Source organism: Uloborus diversus, chromosome 3 (genome assembly GCF_026930045.1).
Source record: "Uloborus diversus isolate 005 chromosome 3, Udiv.v.3.1, whole genome shotgun sequence".
Lineage (NCBI taxonomy): Eukaryota > Metazoa > Arthropoda > Arachnida > Araneae > Uloboridae > Uloborus > Uloborus diversus.
The window spans coordinates 120,497,600-120,518,478 of record NC_072733.1 but is presented as its reverse complement, the minus strand read 5'-3'; the positions used below and the strand labels follow the sequence as shown (position 1 = coordinate 120,518,478).

Here is a 20,879-nt window from a genome sequence, read left to right as displayed (position 1 = left end):
TTAAATAAATAAGCTCCATTTTGTCAACTTCTGACAGCATATATGATGTTTTTTCTAAATTGAAGAATAAGGAATAAAAAGAGGTACTGAAAAAAAAACTCATTTTTTCATTCTTTAAGAGTTACAGTATGTTTCTTTATAATTTGTGCCATAGTTCTTATAAGCAAAATTCAGGAAATAAAATATACAACAGTTTTATTTCTTTCTTTTTTTCCACTTACTGAAATTAAGATTTTGGTCCAAGCAATCTGATGCTGACTCTTCTCTGAGCAACCACCTTTCTCATTACCAGTTTTTCTCAGAGAACGAGAAATCACTGTACTGTAATATTTTTTTGATTGATGCAGGTTAAAAAAATATCGAATTTAATAAGTAAAAATTGATTATTAATTTTTACTTTCTTCTATATTTCTTCTAGAAGAATGTTCTTGAAAATTTTTGAATTTCAAATTTTGTCTGATTTTCATGTTTTGAGGTGTGCTGAACTCATTTTGAAGATTTTTGGAAAATGTATGAGTGCAACTAGTTTTTTGTTGCCACTCTAGTGCAAAAACTACTGCACGAAATCAAATGAAATCATTGCGCATCTGAGAAAGTGAGAAACAAAGAGATGTAAGTGGAAATTTTCAAGTTTTGAGTAAAATGTGTTTAACCCCTTAGTGACACAATAATTTTCAAGAAAACAATCATAAAAGTGTTTTTTTTTTAAATTTAATAAAATTAAATAAAAATAGGTATGAATAACGTAAGCATTCAATTTAATTTTCAATATTTTTTAGATTAAAATTTTAATTTTTTTTTTAAATTTTAAAATTTAATGAAAAGTTAACAAGCAAGCCCAAGCAAGGGTAAGCAGCAAAAATTTTAAGAAATACGTCTTTTAATCATTAAAAGAGAATTTCATTAATCTTTTGTGTAATATAAGTAAAGATTAGTAAATTTTTCTTGAGTGGTAAATTTCAAAGCATGAGGTAGAGGTCAATGTCACAATCAGGTCCGTAATAAGGAATTTACTTCCTGCATCTCTGCAATTACATTTAAAATGGACTGGTGCTGCTATCTGGTGTGTAAAAAGAGAAATAAAATGCATTCCGAGCAAAACAAATAAATTGGTTTTAATCGTTTTGTTGAGTTAATATTGCACACCCCAGCACGGCAATATTGCGGGCAAGATAAATGGAGGTCGAAACCGCAGCCCCCCCCCCTCATTTTCACGGGAGCAAGAGGGAAGAGGTTAAAGATAAGATCCTAAGTAAGCTTTCTTTGAATTTTTTCTATAAATCATGCTATACAGTGCGAATTTTCTCCATTTCCTCAAATTCTTCCAAGACAGCCTAAAATTGTGTTTTTTATACTTTATGTAAAAATTTTCCAGGAAAAATCCACAAACTTCCGTATTTCCTCAAAGTCACCAAAATTGTCAAAAACTGAATGTTTAAACTTCAACAAAGAAACATTTCGAGGACATGCTCAAACCCCCAATATCCCTTCAGATAGTCAGGGGTGAAAGGAGAAAAACTACTCGCCACTGAAATTTAACGGAAATTATCCTAATGTTAGAAAAAGTATCCTAAAACATTAGACAACAAAACATTGAAGAATGATTTTTTATCAAATAAAAAAAAATGTTTTACCTTTATTTAAGGTTTTTTTTTTTTTTAATCATTAAGCAACTATTAGCAGCTTTCTCTTAAATATGGTCACAAAATACAAATTAACAGTTATCTCCACTTTTCAGATTCAACTCATATTCATAGATTATTCATTACCTTTTCACTTTTTTTCCATCACTCTGTTTCCTGTTTTTATAGACAAAAATCAGTTAAAAGACTGAAAATTTTCACTCCTGGAGATGGCCTAAATGTGACTTCAATTTTGGAAAAAATTCAAGACGGTACATTTTCTAAAATTACCAAAAATTGATTTTTGATGCAAACATGGAAAATATCTTATCTCGTACACGTTCCCTCTGTTTTAATTCTTAACACCACTATAGAGTTAAGAAAGCTATGTTTTAAGACTTGAATTTGGAAAAATGTTTGCAGGAGATTCCTTGATCCTTTTTCTGACATTACCAAAGAGTCTGAAATTGCATTTTTAGAACTCATAACTTTTGATATCTACATGCTGTTAACAAAATCCCAGGAAAAAAGTTCTCTGCTGATTTCCCTGATTTAGCTTCAAAAGTTTCCCTGATATTATAATCGTGATTATCACTAAGATATAAAAGATAGAACTATAGGTAATAATATAGCATACCTGCTGCTTTTGCAAGAAAAACTAGTAGATTTTAGTTCAAAAAACAGGAGAAAAAGAGTAAATTTTATAGTAAAAAAACAGGAGAAAAAACAGTAAGATTACATTCAAAATACACCGACTATGCTACTTTTTAAATTAACTTTCATTCGAATCAACATTTACCTTCAATCATGACATTTGCAAACTCACACTAAAAATGATCACAGAACTTCAATGAAACATTTGCGAATTAAGTTTTTAAGGAAAATAAACAAATTTTATTTTCAAGCCTTTTAACAAAGCTTAATTTGAAAATGAAAAAAAAAAAAAATTCCAAACACAAGTGCAAAAATATTTTTATCAGCTGTAAGAAACAAAAAAAAAATTAAACAGTATTAATAATTACTGACATGATCGTCAGTCTTTTGAGTAAATTTTAAAAAACAATGAAAAGAGAATAATCTGATTTGGGGTAATTTTTGCAAATTTGTATAATTTTTGGCAGGCTCAATCTCAAGGATTTGTTGCAGTTTTTAAAAATAATTTTAGAATATTAAGCAAATTTTAATTTAAAATAAAAAATTATCAAATAAAAAACAAAAAAACCCAACTGCGTTAAAACCAAAAAACTAAAAAGAAAAATGTATAAGCCCAGTAGTTTAGAATGTTATCAAGTACTACTGAATAACTACACCGTTGAAATAGTTTTATAACCGTACACAGATAAGACAAATCATGAATTCAAAAGCAGAATAGAAGGATCAACAGTCGAGGCTCAAAATTTGAATATATAAAGAGTCTGTATAACTCATGACGATGCGAAATCAAAAACATCAGTCAAATCTTTCTCGCAAAACTAAAAAAGCCTCTCAAGAAAGTACGCGTCAGGAAACTCAGCCCCTTGAATCAAGGCAAAAACAAATGCAACACGTTAGAGTTGCAAGTCGAATTAGTAGACTCTCTTTTGGTGCTTATTGCATAGGTTTATTTTGATGAAGACTACAATCTGAGTTTCTTGCCTTCGTTATGCATAATATATTTTTTAGTACAGTACAGAATACATATAAAGAACACATGAAAGAATTTACATCAGAAAGAGGGGAAAGTACATTCGGAGCGAGGGTGTCTTGACCCACCGCCTCAAGTAGGAGAAGCAATCGCTTAGACCACTCTGTCAATGAGACCCCAATTAGTAGACTTAGTAAACAAAAAATTTCAGGCAGCAAAAACTACCGGCATTTGTAGCACGCAGGTAGCGTGAGACACAGTGTGCAACACTCGACCCCAAACTGACAAAATATAGCAACTGGTTGTTGATATGGTGAATTTTGATTACTGTCATGTGTTTAGTGACACTCCCAAGGTTAAGAGAAATCGATTGACGTAAGAATTACCAAAATTGGCCAAGGCCTTCAGCCTACAGAATGCCACATAGGGACAGACATACATAGAATTATAAACACATTACCCTCCTTTGCGTCGGGCACGTGCAGTCGGGTAAAAAAAGCTTTGTTTTGTGCTCAATAAGAAAAATTTTATTAAGGAAAACTACAGAGGTGTGGCAATGTAAAATTATAATTTTCTCGAGTATTTTGAAATTTTTTTTAAAACACCCTGATTTTTTTTTCAGAAATTAAACTTTCCCTGAGAGTTACCCAATTTTCAATTTGTGTTAACACCGTGATCTATTTTGCCTTCAAAGCAGTATTAAACTTAAATAAATTCTCCCCACCCCCTTTTTCTTCCATTTAAAACTTGAAATAGAGGAAGGGTAGTATGAAGCTTTCAATGAAGACTTGGCAGCGATTTAAAGTACTGTTTTGTATCAACATTAAGAAATATATAGCTCCAACTTCAGTGGTATTTTTTCTACTCTTTCATTAAGCAATTTGGTTCAATCAATATTTTTTTTAGAATTGTTTAGCAATAAAATCGCATTATTTGGAGTTAAATTTTACTAATTTTTAACAGTATGTAATAGTGTAAATACTTTTTTTTTTTCATTTTATGTAATGATTTGTATGTAAACACCTTGGCACATGTGTAAGCATTTCTTAACTTGATATATTTCTTAATAATGAAGCATAAGAAGGCCTTCCATTAATCATGTGATGTTTTTTTTTGGCATTTTGTAACACCCCCCCCCTTCCCCTTGGTGATACATGGGGAGGTTGAAGACTAACTCCCCCCTACTATATGACATGTATTTTTTGTACCTACGAACAATCTTATAATTCTTTTTAAACATTTATAAAATACAGGTAGAAGTATCATCTAATAATGAAAGACGGCGAATCAAAGTCGTACACTACAAGCCGCTTTTTGGTTGAGTGTTGCGCGTTTGTCGAAAAAATAAATACACATGATATATTACTATAACCCTTCCTCCCCCTATGTGATGTTTCGTGATTTTTTTCTGGACCTTTCTCCCCTCCCTCTTTTGAGCCTCACGTGACTAATCTACAGCCCCAAAGGAGTAGATATTAAAAAACTTGAAACTATTTGTAGGGTAGTATTCTATAACATGTTTTCTGAAAAGAAACACATTTGTAAAAACTTGCTGGTTTGTTGGTTTTTAAAAGTTTACTAACTTTTCTTGTGCAGCTCTTTGCTTTGCTTGCGTAGCACTTGGCTTTCTTGGTTAGCCCCAAAAAAGTCATTTGTGGTGGGCCCAAAATTTGTGTTGCCCTTGCTAACATATTGCAAACATCTTGGTTGGATTACTTAAAGGAGCATTGGCTTTGAATGCCTGGGCTATCTATTAACAATTTTTGCTCTTACGATTTCAGTCAAGAACAGCAACTATTGTTCTTTTAATTAGTGTTTTTACATGTCGAATAGTTACTACCTCATTCCTTTTTAGCCTTATCTAGTACTTAGAGCAGGGGAGCTGCTAGTATTTTCTTTCTTCCAGACTGCTTTTCACTCCCGCAACTAACTTTTCATATTTTTGGAACATGAAAACAACTGTTGTCTCCTGAATTTACTAAAAAAACTAAGTTAATATCAGAAAAATTTATACCTTATTCCCATATTATACCCATGCAGTAGTGTCCATTTTTTTTTTTTTTTAACACTTACAAAAGACAGCATGAACAATAGCGATTAGAAATGTTATAACGAAACTTAAGAATTTCCTCCAGGTGAGAAATCAGACTTGAATCACTACCAATTTGACGGATTGCCAATCGATCAAACTCAAATGCATTTACTCCAAAATAATGCAAAATTTTTAACTTAGCACATTTGCCAGTGATCCATTCACATAGTGAGATTTTTTTCCGAACATTGTCTGATTTTGGAGTTGGGTTCCAACACATGTGTGTTTTTACCATCAAACTAAATACATAATTTTTCCTGTAGACACACAACATAGATTTTTAAATACATTTTATTGAAATGAAAGACTAACTCAAAATCTGTGAGTTTTGGGATCAAGTTTTTAAAGATAAAGCACTTACCTCTGCCCAAAAGCACACAATAAGTGAAAAACCAGAAAGTAACACAGGATAGTATGCACTCATTAAGCTTGAAGCCCATAACATTGCTTCATGATCCTGTTGAAGTAAAATTAATATTTAATAATACAAAAATAGATTTCAGATGCTTAAGGGATTACATTTTTTCCCTTTCATAGAAATGAGTACAGAAAGTTCAATTATTATCTATTTGTTTAACACTGATGAACACTAGTAGAAATATGAATGAAGAAAAGCAATCCCATTTGTATATTCAATCTAAAAGATACAAATTCGTCTGTTTAACAACTAACAATTATTTTGCAATCCAATAATACAATTAGAACTATTACTTTGTTACAACAATTTTTTAGTACAATAGACCTCTGGTCGCATGGCTTGGCTCTGTTGAGAAACCCCCTCCATCATTTCATTCATCAATATTATCAACCAGAAACATTTTTATTGGTATACTGTTAATTTAAATTTATTATCAGAATAACTGGAATCAAAATATTTTTATTCACAGGGTTCATACTCCTTTTGGATGAAAAAATTCCATGACTTTTCCAAGACTTTTTCATGACTTCAATGAAAATTTTCATGACCTCATGACACGAAGAGAATAGCACTATTTAATCTCAAACTTGGTAATATTTGGAAATGAGCATTAGCAAAACGTCTATATGAATGCCACAGCCTCATTGAAACAATTAGTTGTAATGGAAAAAATATAAGTGCACACTTAAAAAAAACTATTCAAATATGATGATGCTTAAATGTCTGATATTTCTTTAAAAACAGGCAGAATAATATTGAATGGGACAAAGGTTGAATGAGTCATCACTAAGTTTCAATAGATTTGCTTCAAAAGTTACCTTTTAGAGTAAACAGTGCCTTTAATCATCCACATAACTTGACAGAATTTTGGTTCTTTGAAGTAAAGCCACATAGTTTAGTTCTTTATGTTTCGAAACCAGATCTTTTTTGAAAAAACCATTCAGTAATGAATCAATCTTCTGATTCAAAAGTATATTTGTTTTGTTTACAAATTGGCATATTTTCAAATGCATATAAATTAATAGGTTCAGAAATTCCAGAACGAACCAGTTTAATTCCAGACATCGAACGTAGCAGTGGGTCGCCATGAATTAGTTTTGCATGCCGTATGCTGGGCACTACTGTTTTAGAGCATTACAATTCCTCTTTTTCTGTATTCTATCGCCTGACTTAAAGATCTTTATTTTCTAAAACCTTCAACAAATTAAGATAAACTCTGATAAATTTAATAATAAAGTCCTTACGAGTGATGGAATCGAACTCGCATGCAATTAAATTGCTTTTTTTTTTTTTTGAGTGTACAGGGTAAAACTAAGAACGTGAAATTTTGCTACTACAGAATATGAAACATAAGAAGTGTTGAAAATAACAGAAAATTCAAAATAAGTGATGTCCAGGCAGTAAAATCACATCCCAAAAAATGGCAAGCGGCTGCGACAGAAGTGGATGGAATGAGATTTCAAAATTCAGAATTGATTTCTGGATCGTTCAATTTTCCACTTTTAATAGCTTTTATGTGCTATACTGTTAAATCACTCAAGATTTCTAATGCTCCTTTAGCTACTGTTCTTTTCTTTTTGTCCAGGAAATTTTTCCATGATTTAAAATAAATTTCCATGACTTTCAATGAAAATTTCAGTTTTCCAAGACTTTTCCAGGTCTGAAATTCTGTTATTTTTTTCCCATGATTTTCCAGGATTTCCATGACCCGTACGAACCCTGTATTCAAGAAATTTATCATAAAAGAATTACTTAATAATTAATGATTAATTTACTTATACGGATGAATGTGAATAGTATACAAGTTTAATAGAATGCGTTTCTAAATAATTGAATCTTTCAAAATATTCTAATTTTTCCAATGAGCTACTCAATTGTATCTAATATAAAATCATGAATTAAGATGTCCAGAAGGGTGCATCAAACTCCCCATGTTTCAAAAAATTTTCTAGAAATTGTTTGTACCTATGTTATTTTTGTTCCAAATGCCAAAAAAAAGTATGTACATAAAGTTTCATGAGCTTTGAATAATACCTATGTGGTCCACCTGTCCCCCGAAAATGTAAAATTTATTTAAAAAAAAAAAAAAAAAACAGTATTAATGAGGAAAAATAAACAAATAACTATTCTAACAAAAATATGAACATTAGAGTGATTTAGGATGCAACAAAAGAACAGATGTACATGCACCAATTGCTTTCTATCTTTATTTTAATTCTTGCGAGCACTCAACTTTAGATTCAATTAAATTTATTTATTTTATTAATTTTTTCCACTTTTGTCGATCTTCTTCAACAACTTGCACAACATGCTTGTAGTGTGTTGATGTATCGAATATTATTATTAACGAATATCAAACAATCAGAAGGTTAAATAAATAAAAATATTAAGCCGCAGAATTAAAAAACATAAATATATACATTTATTTACAATCAATCACCAAAATATCAAGCGCCTTTTTTTACTCCAAACTTATTTCGCTATCTTTGTTAAATTCCTATTTATGGAATTCTATATTGAAAGTTAAAGTTATTATTTTTCTTCTTGCAACGCAACGCCTGCAAGGCTCTATCTTTTAGCACGATGGAAGGTTTTCCTGTCCGTTAGAGGTAGTCCCCCTCCAGCGACAGCGACAAAATTACTTGTAGCAGGGCTTAAAACTTATTCTTCTTCCAGATCTAGTAGTTATTACTGGAGGATCGGAAGCAGTGCTGTCCTTGTTTGGTTGCTTTTTTTCGGATTCAACATTTTTGGGAGATAATGGTATGACTGGAGAAATGCGAGAGGTTGGAGTAATATCACTTTGACTGATGTAAGCTGGTTTTAGCCTATCAATATTTACGTAAACTGTTCTATTCTTGATGCGAAGTTGAAAAACTTGATCTTTTCGATCAAGAACTTCATATGGTCCTTCATAAGGTGGATCAAGACTTTTCTTTATCCTGTCGGTTCGTAAGATAACATGAGTACAGGCTTTCAAGTCTTTGCTTACGAACATCGATTTGTTTTGACACTTAGGTGACGCAGGGCGCATGTTCTGCATGTCATCCTTCAATCGTCCAATAAATGTTGCAGGATCAGGAGGAGAGCTTGTCGGAGAAAGAAAATGTCAGGAGGAAAAACTAATTAAAGTTCTTGGTAGACCTCACAAATGTGTCTTGGTAGAGTCAAATTAGAAAGCATATTTAAGTAAATCATTAACATTTATTAGTACTAAAATACAACATGTTAATAAGAAAAAAGGCTTCTTAAAAATATATTATTCTTGTAGAATCCTATCCAGCAATAATAAAAATATTGCAGCGAACATGAACAATAAATAGAATAGTTATACCACACTTGCTCCTAAAAAAGTTCATCTTGATAATGGAAAAACAGTCCAGCGATCTGGAATCATCTTCCGCCAGTTGATTCCAAACGAAGTCTTGAAACATCCACGTAAGGCCGGCCGGCCCAATTCATTTGCCATGTAGATTAAGTGGAACGCTATTCCATCATCAACAGGACGATAGATTCAAGGGCTGGTAACCCACTACAACAACTTATGCCGGAGGAGACATCCTGGTAGTTGAAACAGGGGAAAGCGAGATCGATGGACGGATGTCCACCGCTTAAATACTGCTTCGATGACGTTCACACAATTTACATATTCTTTGTTGCAAGTTCGATGAAATTCACTAAGAAAACTCAAAAAAATTATTTTTGGCAACACTTAATTTCGTTGAAACCGTTACATTGACGGACAAGATTTTTTTCACTGCGATTTTTAACTGAACCGTCAATCAAGCACCGTGCGGTTTGTTTACATTTTTCTTACTACGCATGCAGGAAAGAACGAAAGTTTTGGGACTGTATTTAATTAGTGCGGCGTCAAGATATGGAGAGTCCCCTCACATAAAAATAGGTAAGTATTATTAATATCATTTCCCCAGTACCGGAAAGTCAAGAAAACAAATAAAAAATATCAAATATTTTGACAGAAATTCTCCCGGAATTCGTATAGGAACTCCATACAGCATTTTAGATGCTGTAACACGTAATTCTTCCTTCCAAGCTGCATGGAAACCAATGAGAATAGTGGGTAAAATCATTGTCCAACGAGGAGTGGCATCAGCTCGAATAGCATTTTTTAAATCTCTGTGGAAGCGTTCCACTAATCCATTTGATTCGGGGTGGTATGGTGTAGTACGATGCCGTACAGTACCCAGTAAATCATTTAATGCTGTGAAAAGAGAAGATTCAAATTGAGCTCCTTGATCCGTTGTAATTTGAAGCGGAGTGCCAAATCGTGCAATCCAGCCAGCATACAAAGTTTCTGCTACTGTAGCAGCAGAGGTGTCACTTAAAGGATAAGCTTCGAGCCATTTCGAGTATCTGTCCACACAGGTAAGGCAATACTGGAATCCATTGGATGGCGGAAGGGGATAAATCGATATGAATGTGCTCAAATCTTGCATCAGGCGGCTTAAAACATCCTAACTCACTTCGTGTATGTCGAGTGACTTTAGATTTTTGGCACTGAATGTATGATCAAGCCCAGGTAGTAACATCTTTTTTCATGGAAGGCTATACGAATCGCTCTTGTATCAATCTCAAACTTGCTCAAACACCAGGATGTGAAAGGTTGTGTAACGCATTAAATATAGGTCGGCGAAAATGTTCAGGTACTACAGGACGAATGCGGCCTGTTGAGACATCGCATTGCAGGTCATATGAAGAGTCAGCTACAGGGAGTGGTTTTAGCACTAACGATGTAGTTTAATTTCCCGAAATAATGTCCTGAAGACCAGTATCTTTCTTTTGTGCAAGAGCCATTTTCTTATAATCGATTGATGCTGACGAGTCGATATGTGAAATTTCAACACGTGAAAGTGCATCGGCTACTGAATTTTCGAGAACGTTAATATGGCGAATATCTGTCGTGAACTGTCCAATGAAGTCCAAATGACGCAATTGTCTGGGAGTACATTTGTCAGACTTCTGTTGAAATGCAAAGGTTAAGGGTTTGTGATCAGTAAACAGAATGAATGTACGACCTTCGACCATGTGTCGGAAGTATTTTATGGCTAAATAGGCAGCTAACAGTTCTCGATCATAAACACTATATTTTTGCTGTGCTGGCGATAGTTTCTTTGAATAGAAAGCAAGGGGTTGCCAAGAACCAGATACGTCGCAGCTCTTTTATTGCACTTGGTTGAGGAAAATCTTTTATGGCGGATACTTTGTCTGGTAGTGGCCAGGGCCGGATTTGGAAGTGTGGAGGCCCCGGGGCAACGAAGGAGTGCAGGCCCCTAATCAGGATTCGAAAAGATCATCATATTTCCGAAAATATCCAATACTTTGATATATATATCCTAATATTTTGATATATATGTGTATATCCGATATTTTCGATCAGCACTTTAATAGTAAATACATCCTGAAGTTACAACTATTTATTTTTTTATATTATTATTATAATTTATAGACTTAAAATTACTGTTTCGTATTTATATCTAAACATACATTTCATTTTCATGTACTTTTAAGGTTATTTTCATATGATATTTAGAAATACATTCTTTGTAGAAATACAAAAAAAAAAAAGTCTGGGAGAAAAAATGTAAAATTGGCTGACACGTTAAATTTAGGATATTTTGTAAAAATTTTATTGTGGGGGCCCCTTTGCTGTGGAGGCCCCGGGGCAGTAGCCCCGCCTGCCCTCCCCTATATCCAGCCCTGGTAGTGGCGTAATTCCATGAGCGCTAATATTATGACCTAAAAATGATACAGTAGATTCACCTAAAACACTTTTTGAAGCATTGAGTCGTATGCCATAGTTTGAAAATCTTTGAAATACTTCTCGAAGATGTTCTTCTTCATCCCTAGAAACAACTAAGACGTCATCGAAGTATGGAACACAAAAGTTCAGTCCCGTAAGTATATTATGAACAAAATGTTGAAAGGTAGCTGCACTATTGATTAAACCGAACGGCATATATAAATATTCAAACAGACAGAATGGAGTAGTGACTGCTGTTTTTGGTATGTCCTGTTCGCGAACTGGAATTTGGTGGTAAGCTTTAGTCAAGTCCAAGGTGGAGAAAATTGTATTTCCTTCTAAAACTTGGAACCAGTCTTGGATATGGGGAACCTGATATCTGTCGGGAACAGTGACCGAGTTTAATCTCCTATAGTCCCCACAAGGACGCCAATCACCATTTTGCTTTTTAACCATATGAAGTGGACTTGCCCAACTGCTCTTAGAGGGTCAACAAATCCCTTCAGACACCAGGTATTCAAATTCAGCTTTAGCAGCTTTCAACTTGTCAGGTGGCAATCTTCTAGGTTGTGAGAAGACTGGACGACCTTTTGTTTCTATACAGTGCTCAACATCATGCTTCGCTGTCAGCAGTTTCAATGCAGTTTCTGTTAGTTCAGGAAATTCACTCAGCAGGCGATGAAATGTGGACTTTCCATTTACGCATTTTAATGTAGGAGCAGCATTAGCAGATATTTGGCATTTTGACTGTAGGTTTGTAAGTGGGTCAAGCAAGCGTTCATGTTTGATATCCACTAAAAATCCAAAGTTCTTCAAAAAATCAGCTCCGATAATTGGTTTAGTCACGGCAGTAATTATAAAGGGCCAGTGAAACACTCTTCGTAAACCAAGGTCTAATTTTAGCAATTGTTGGCCATAAGTCTGAATGGCAGTTTCATTTGCAGCAAAAAGTTGTAACTTGTTGGGAGAATGATGTACTCTCAGTAAATCCAGGAGGAACCACAGAAACATCAGCACCTGTGTCAATCAGGAACTGCATACCGGAAGAACTATCCGAAATATACAGTCTATGTATAGCTGAATGAGTGCCGTCACCCGAGGGACCGAGCGACGACCCCGTTAGTTTTCTGAGAAATAAGTACAGGGCATTATGCATTTATTTGCTTTATCATGGAAACGATAATGGTACCAACACAGGCCATTAAAGTGTTTTCTATTACGACTTTGGGAACGTCTTCTTTTCGGATTAAAATGAGGGCTTTTATCACGAGAGCAAGAGTTCATTTCTAATCGGTTAAGACGGGAAGAAATGTCATGCAACATGTCTTTAACTGACTGCTGACCAGATGAAACAGTTGTAATCTTTGTACAGTTATTATCAGTTGCAATAATTCCATCAGCCATCATAGCAAGTTTGTCCAAATCATCACTGAAAATAGCTAAAATTTGCTGTGCGTTTACTGGAAGTCTTTGTAAAAATAAAGTTTTTAGCAATTCTTCACTTACATGACTAGGGGATTTACTTCGCATTTCTAGTAACAATCGCGACGGCTTTTTATCATCCAACTGCATACCGGAGATTAAACTTTTAAAACGTTCCGTTTCACTTTCTGCATATTGTTGGCAGAATCTAGTTTTCAATACAGTATATGGAGAACTGCTTGGTGACTGCAAAATTATGTCACCAACCACCGCCAATTCTTCTGGTTGTAGCGCTGACACAACATGGTGAAATTTTGTAGATTCTGCGGTTTTGTATATTCGCGAGCTTAAATTGTGAGTAATTGTATAAACCAAAGTTCTGGATTAGCTCGCCAAAATGCAGGCAATTTTATTGTTACGGCAGAAACAGTTCCATTGTTTGTATTTCCTGCGGCAGATGCATTTTCAGTATTATCATTCATTGCGAATTATAACGTGAACAAAAGTTCAAAAAATAGAGCAAAGTTCAGAGTGAAAAATATAGTGCAAAATACTGAATGAAAGTTATTAGAGGAAATAATCAGTCATTTCAAATAAAATTGTGATAATGAATAATAATGCATACCGATATTGAATACTGGCACATTTGAAATTTCAGGCAAATGGTTTTGAGAAAGCAATTTTGTTCTATCCGGGTCACCAATTTGTTGATGTATCGAATATTATTATTATCGAATTTCAAACAATTAATCAGAAGGTTAAATAAATAAAAATATTAAGCCGCAGAATTAAAAAACATAAATATATACATTTATTTACAATCAATCACCAAAATATCAAGCGCCTTTTTTTACTCCAAACTTATTTCGCTATCTTTGTTAAATTCCTATTTATGGAATTCTAAATTGAAAGTTAGTTATTATTTTTCTCGAAGCCTGCAAGGCTTCGCTCTATCTTTTAGCACGATGGAAGGTTTTCCTGTCCGTTTCATAGTGCTCTTTACATTTTGAGTACTTAATGAAGTCGCTACTTAGATTGAACCCACGCTCTGCATTCATAAAATTTAGTGTTTGTAACTTTGCAACTGATGTGGTGTAGGTGGCAGGCAGCAGTAATATGGCCGGTGTCGGATGAAGTTGTATCAAATGTCATGTTTACAACTGTTTGTGTACATTTCCAAAAAATGAGATGTTCATATATTAAATTGGCGATGATTGAACCACATTTGATCAACAGTTCCTTGAGGATATGCTGGCACACCAAGAATTTTTTGCTGGTGGACATCTCCAATGACGGTGGTCAGACGTTCTTCCGTTTTATATTTATTGGACAATGTCATTGATGGTTTTGAATCCCAATGCAAAGTTGCTTGTTTAGGAAAGCACCACTGCTTCTCACATGTTACTGAAATTTCCATCGTAACTTCCCTTCTTGATCTATCTGTAGTTGCCGCTATAGCAGATGTCTCACCGTCTAGTTCTGTAACTAATGCCTTTGTATATGCTGCCTGTTGTGCTGGGTTCTTATTTAAAGGTGTTGCAAGTAAAATAAGATAAGGTTTCTTCACTACATCATGTGGGATGAATAAACTTCTTCCTGTTCTGTTATTGCAATGATGGCTTATAGAACTTGTTGAGGGTCCTTCAAAACCAGCGTCTTCTATGCCATTTGTTATGTTTTGTCCATCAGAATCAGATGAAGTGAGAATGTCATTTAATGTTAAATCCAAACTGGTTTTATTATTTATCTTTGCTATTCTTTTTCTGCTAGTTTAACCCAGTTTCTCATCTTTTAACTTATCTCCAAGAGTTTTATCATATGATCCAAATTTGCAATATGATCACTTTTCATTGACTGAAGAAAGAAAATATCTTTTTTGTTCTTCAATTAGTTCTACATTCCCAGGCCACAACTGAAATGTTAAGGCTATGTTATCTTCCATTTGTTTTACTTTTTGCATAGTAGTGGGTGCAGATTTTCGATTAAGGGGTATAGCCCTTGACTTAGCATAGTCATCAAGAAATTTTATAATTTTTTGACAGGCTTATAGCTCACTAATCATAGAAATACTTGCTTTTCATAAAAGTTTTATACCTGTGATAAGACTAATCTAAAAGACTCCCTCTTTGTTCTGCTTTCATGAATTCTTCGATATAGTACATCATGCATCTTAAAACTTGCAAATTAGTAGGAAGCTTGGAGCCATTTATTTTTGAATCGTTGCTGGTTATCTTGCTGCCAAGACCAAAAATATGCAACGACAATCTGGTGTCCATAGTGCAATCAGATAAAAAAACCTAACTTAAATTAAGGCATGAGTTTCCAAATCAAAACCAAAAGCAGAAATAAGCAAAATAGAATACTTAAAAATAGAGACTAGTGTTTTCAAATTTGAATGGAAAAAATTAAACAAAATATAAGTTAATGGCTCAAAATTAAAAGTAAAAAATCGACTTTAAGTGAAAACTACAAGTTGACGAAAACAGATAATGCACTGTTTTGTAAACAGAGTTAAAGTTGTAGTCACTATTAAATGTGGCAAAAAAATTATAGCAAAAATTAATTTGGCTGTATAATTGGCGGAGTGGCAGATTAAAAAGCACAAAAGCCGTATTATTTATTAAAATTAAATGATTTTATGATCCATTTTGCATTTTACACTTACCTAATTACTTCTTGAATATTAAGATAAGATTAATTAAAATATGAAGAAATTAACTAGGAAAAATACTGATTTTAATCGTTTTTTGTGGAAAATCCGAAATTTCAAAGTAGGCCACCTAAAATGATTAGGAAAACAAAAATATTTGATATGGAGAAATTTTAAGGGTAATGGAACATTTTCAGACTAGGTACAAAGCAATTTGTTTCTGGAAAGGGGTTTGATGCACCCTAATGTCCAGGGATGGAGAGGTTAAAGAAAATTAGAAAACATGAAAGACAATTAAATTGATTATTACAGAAAGGGCATAAGTCACATTTTTTTCAAAATTGAGTTAGTTGTGGTATTCTCATGCTTGTTTGTAGAGACATCGACTAGTGTAGCAGGAAAGACAATTCTTGCACAACAAAGTACTTTATTTAGGGGTCACATTTTTTGTTAAGTGCAAAATGGGCATAAGTCCCAGACTTGTGCCCTTTCTGCACTAAACGTGAAAGAAGAAATAGTAAGATGCAATAGTAAGATCCTAGAAGAACTAGATTTTTTGGCATAATGAAGTAAAAGCAAATAACTCCTCTGATCTAGCATAATTTTGGTAATGGTAGCTTCGTCGGTTAGGGGGGATACGAAATCACGAAATCTGAATGAAATTGGCCAATATCTCAAGGGTTTTATTAAGATCACTCTAGGAACTGTGAAAAAACTGTATGCTTTCAGTGAGATGTACGCTGGTCAAAATAAGAACAACACTGCAGGAGATTTTTCTAGAAATAACACTGAAGAAATTCAACAAGATTGCTGATGACTTTCCTCTGAGAGGACATTTGTTTGTTCTTTGCGACCAGGATCTTGGGAGAGTAAAGCAAATGTTTAACAGATATGACAGATTATAACCATGGGAAATCCAAGCTCTCATAAATGAAATTCTGAAATTACATCAAGATTCACCGTCAAATCTGTTGAAAACAATGAAATCTGTAACTGCTTAAAACAGGTGCCCTTCATTTCTTAAGAGGACTTTTCCCCCAAATGGAGATTTTGGAAAAAGATTCTACTGGGCAACAAATGTATTCAATTACCAACATTTATGATGCTTAAATATTTGATAGAACATCAAAGGAACGGTTTCAGGCTAGCTATTTTACATAGTTTTCAAGAGAATATTGCAAAGTAACACTTGTCGGCTGAACTACCTTTGCCAATATTGAGTATAAAGGGAAAATTTTCATATTGTTGAAAGAAATAACAAATATCAAGATGATTATTCAGTGCAATTTTGAACATAGTCATACTAATATGTACATTGAACTTGGTACACAAAACTAGACAAGAAAAGGATAGAAAAAAAAGATTTCCATGAAGGATGTATTTGATGAATATAAATATAGTTTTATACACATGTAAAACTTTTGCTTTTTATTTTTTTTATTTTTTTACACCAGACTTTACTATTTCACTAAAACAAGATGAGAGAAAGAGGAAAATGCACGATATATTTTCTTAAGAAATGAAACTATGAATATGGACCTTACTACAGTGAAACCTCCGAATAGCGGACAGTTAAGGGACTAGAAGTTTTGTCCGTTATTGGGAGGTGTCCGCTATTAGGAGGAACTACTTAATTTACCTTTTTCAAAATGGGATGTTGTTCCCTTTGTAGAACATAATCGAAAAAATTGCGAAAGGTTTACTACATTTTACGTCAAGTGTAATTAATCTGTTTTTTCTTAATAAAGGTATTCTGACAGCACACACTTGTCTTAAAAAGCATTTAATCAATTAAAGAAATCAGTTAAAACAGTTTGACATCTCTTTTTTGCATTACCAACGGCGGCGATTCGGCGGAGCAACTCCCCTCCCCCCACACACTTTTTATGGTTAATTTATTTATTTTATCTCGAGTATCACTATTGCATGATTGACAGTTGGCAATATGACCTTAAATATGGGCAGATCTTTTTCATGTCTAAAAATTAAACAACCCAACGAAACCACGCCGCCATAAAGCCGACTACTACCGGCGCCGGTCTGCTCAATTGCATCTCCCGAGAGCCCCACTTAGAAAAAAGCGCAGAGTTTCTTTTTTTTTATCTTAACTTTTGAATACTTATTGTGTACAAAATTCATTAAAATCTTAAGAAAAATGTACGTTAATTGTTAGGCTGACATCAGTTTTCACTTATCTGCTTCAATACTCTCAAAACTAGCCGTTACAAAATTATGATTTTTTTTTTCTTTTTCATTTTTTGCTGCCCACAAAAAGTACCATGCCTTTTAGTTTTTTTTTTTTCTGCCCCCAACTTTTAAGCTCAATCGCTGCCTCTGCCCATTGCCACTCTTTTAATTCCAAGAAACAGTGATAAGGAAATGACGGGGGTGGAATATCAGTTGTGGAGGATGAAAAGCTTTGTAAGGCAAGCAGTTACTAAGATATTATGTGAAAAGAAAAAAAACCGGAAGCGCTACGATCGCAAGAAAATTTTTTGTGAAATAGCTGTCCGTTATTCGGAGTGTGCGTTATTCAGAGTGAATTACATGGAATGGCCTATATTGAGGGACTGGGACTTGCAAAAATGTCCGTTAATTAGAGGTGTCCGTTAAGGGAGGTTTCACTGTAATTATTTTTGTCACTTTGTAATATTATTTTTTATTATCATAAATCAGTTCGAAACAAATCTGTTTCACTTGATTTACATTTTCATCACTGTAAACTAGTCTTTCAGGATATTTATTGCAGAAAGGGCATAAGTCCCCAAGTAAAAAAAAATAATAACAATTAATTTCAGTGATGAAATGAAACGTAATTTAAGGTGAGGTAATGATCCTACTTGTGGCTAGATAAGTCATAATAATTTTCGTAGAATTTAGTTCATTTCTGAATGAAATAATCACTTTTTATCGATTCCTGAAAAGTTGCATTAGTTGAACTTATGCCTCTTCTGAAATGATTGATTCAATTTATAGAACATATAATAAGGAACTGCAAATACTACCCAAATTCAAAATAATAGAATATCAGAATTTTTTCAACAAAACTTGTCAATAAATCATGTAAAGTGAATGCAGGCAATTTAAAAGAGTGAAGCATGTCATTCATGAATGGGCGCGAAACTATCAACAACTTTGCAGATATTATGTAACAATTTAAAGGTCATCAGTACATTAAATGTTAATTTTTTTATATGGACCAAAAAATTAAAATAACCTATTTATTCCACGTTAATTTGAAAAGCAGCAAAAATATTTGCACTTGTTAATTGATAAATTGTGACTAGTATAAAGCTTGGGCGCTCAGAAAATCTTACATTACTCTTTTGTTTAAAATGGGTAGTCAACGTGATAGTTGTGAAACAACAAAGTTGCGTATAGTATTGTTTAAAGTTGGAGAAAAATAATTCGTTTTAAATCAAATGAATGTTTTATTGTCTACTGTTTCAAAGATTTTAAGGGAATATCAAAGAACTGGCCAACTAAAGAACAACTGAAGCAAACGGGATAGAAAGCTAGGGACTAATGCAAGAGATGAATGCAAAATAAAATGATTAATCCAAAATAATCACATAAAAATGCTTGAGGTCAATAAATCTGGGAAAGAATCTGTAGTTATTGTATATAAGTTTACTGCATTTGAACAACAGCATAAATTGCAGTTTCAGTTGCCTCAGAGTAAAACCGAAGATGAACATGAGGGTCATTCTCACAAAAAGGTGACTTTTACAGTCCCTTAGTAATAAATAATAAAAACTTCACTATATTCCTTAATATTTTTTTCATGTGTTTTAGTTAAGTTTTGAACTAATTAATTTTATGCATGACAATTAAATAAATTTAATATTTAAGCTTTATTTTTTAATAAATGTTGCTTTAAAATCCCCTCCGTGGACGTCCCTAAGTCTGTGAGACAAAGCAATTTGTAATTAGTCTCAAACTCTTTAAATTGGTTTTAAATATCTTTGATTGTATCAACCAGCTAAGAGTTCTAAGATGTTTTTAAAATAAAATTTAAAAAAAAAAAAAATTGTATTTGTAAAGAAAATGACTCATAAACTTTGTCCCTAAGATTGAAGTCTCCCTCCGTGGACACTTAAAATAACTTAATAAATACATAATAGAGGGCAGCAAAAGTCAAGTCCATATAAGGTAAATGGTAGGATACTTAGCCATTTTGTTTTCTAGTGATCAACTTTAGTTCTCTTGTACACGTGTTGGATTGTTGTGCCTAAATCTGGTTTGGCAAAGTTCGTAGTGTATTCTCCCTGGTCATCATACAAAAGGTAAAATAAAACTGTTTTGTATTTGAAACATCATTTTTAGATAGCAAAAGTGGTATATTTGATAAAAAGAAGCATTCCATTTTTTTAACTTTAAAATCAAAACTCAGAAAAATTCTAAAGCTTACTTTTGTCTCCTCCTTGAACTTCCCCTCCGTGGACGTGGCATGTCCACGGAGGAGATGACGTGGTCCACGGAAGAGACAAAGCCTTAGAAAAAATCATAATAAATTTTAGTTTGCTAAACAAAATATAGAGCAATTTTGTTTAGTATTTTTTATAGAAAAGAAATTAAATTCGACTCTTAAAGAAGTTCATTTTGTCAGTTTTTCTGTTAATTGATTTCTGTAATGTTATATATATATATATATATATATATATATATATTCTTTTAATAGTAGAAAAAATGGCAAAACCAAAAAGTAAAAAGAAGTCAGACGTTCAAATCCAAAAGAGGAGGGAACAAAAGAAACTTAGCATGAGACGTGCTAGACAGAAATTTAAAAAAAAATCCTCTTATGTTTGAAGAAAGTAAGAAAAAAGAGAGAGCACGTTACTACCAAAGAAAGGCTAGTGGAAAAATTAAATGTGTTCAAGAAATGAATGAACGTGAAAAAAGAAAAATAAGAAAACTTTGGAAAGAAAAAGCAAGGAAATATCGTAAACAAAGAAAGTTGGAAGGATCTGAAGAATTAATTATAGATACACCTCCAAGCACCTCTTCTCAATTGGATAATAGTAACAGTGCCAAGGAAAACAAGAATTCTGGAATTTTGAGAGGAAAAAAACCGTTATAAACTAAAGAAGAAAATAGAGAAATTAGAAGAGAAAAACAAAAAATTAAATACTAGACTTGAAAAATATAAAAAAAGATTCAGCAGATCTCAGAAAAGTGAAGAAAAGAAAAATGAATCACCACGAGAAAAAGTTCGAAGAGAATTGAATAGTAAAGATAGAAAAAGCAAATCCAATGTGTTTAGAAAGTTATTGTTTGCTGAAGCTATTGG

At 33.1% G+C, this 20,879-nt stretch overlaps 1 protein-coding gene across 2 annotated transcripts in view; it reads right to left on the bottom strand.

The window, feature by feature from the left end:
- LOC129218215 (uncharacterized) overlaps positions 1-20,879 on the bottom strand; it is a 90,811-nt gene that overhangs the window by 17,582 nt on the left and 52,350 nt on the right. For both annotated transcript variants that reach the window (XM_054852433.1, XM_054852434.1), the window contains one exon: positions 5,700-5,795. In XM_054852433.1, coding sequence (XP_054708408.1) covers positions 5,700-5,795 — 96 coding nt within the window. The remainder of the gene's footprint in view (positions 1-5,699; positions 5,796-20,879) is intronic.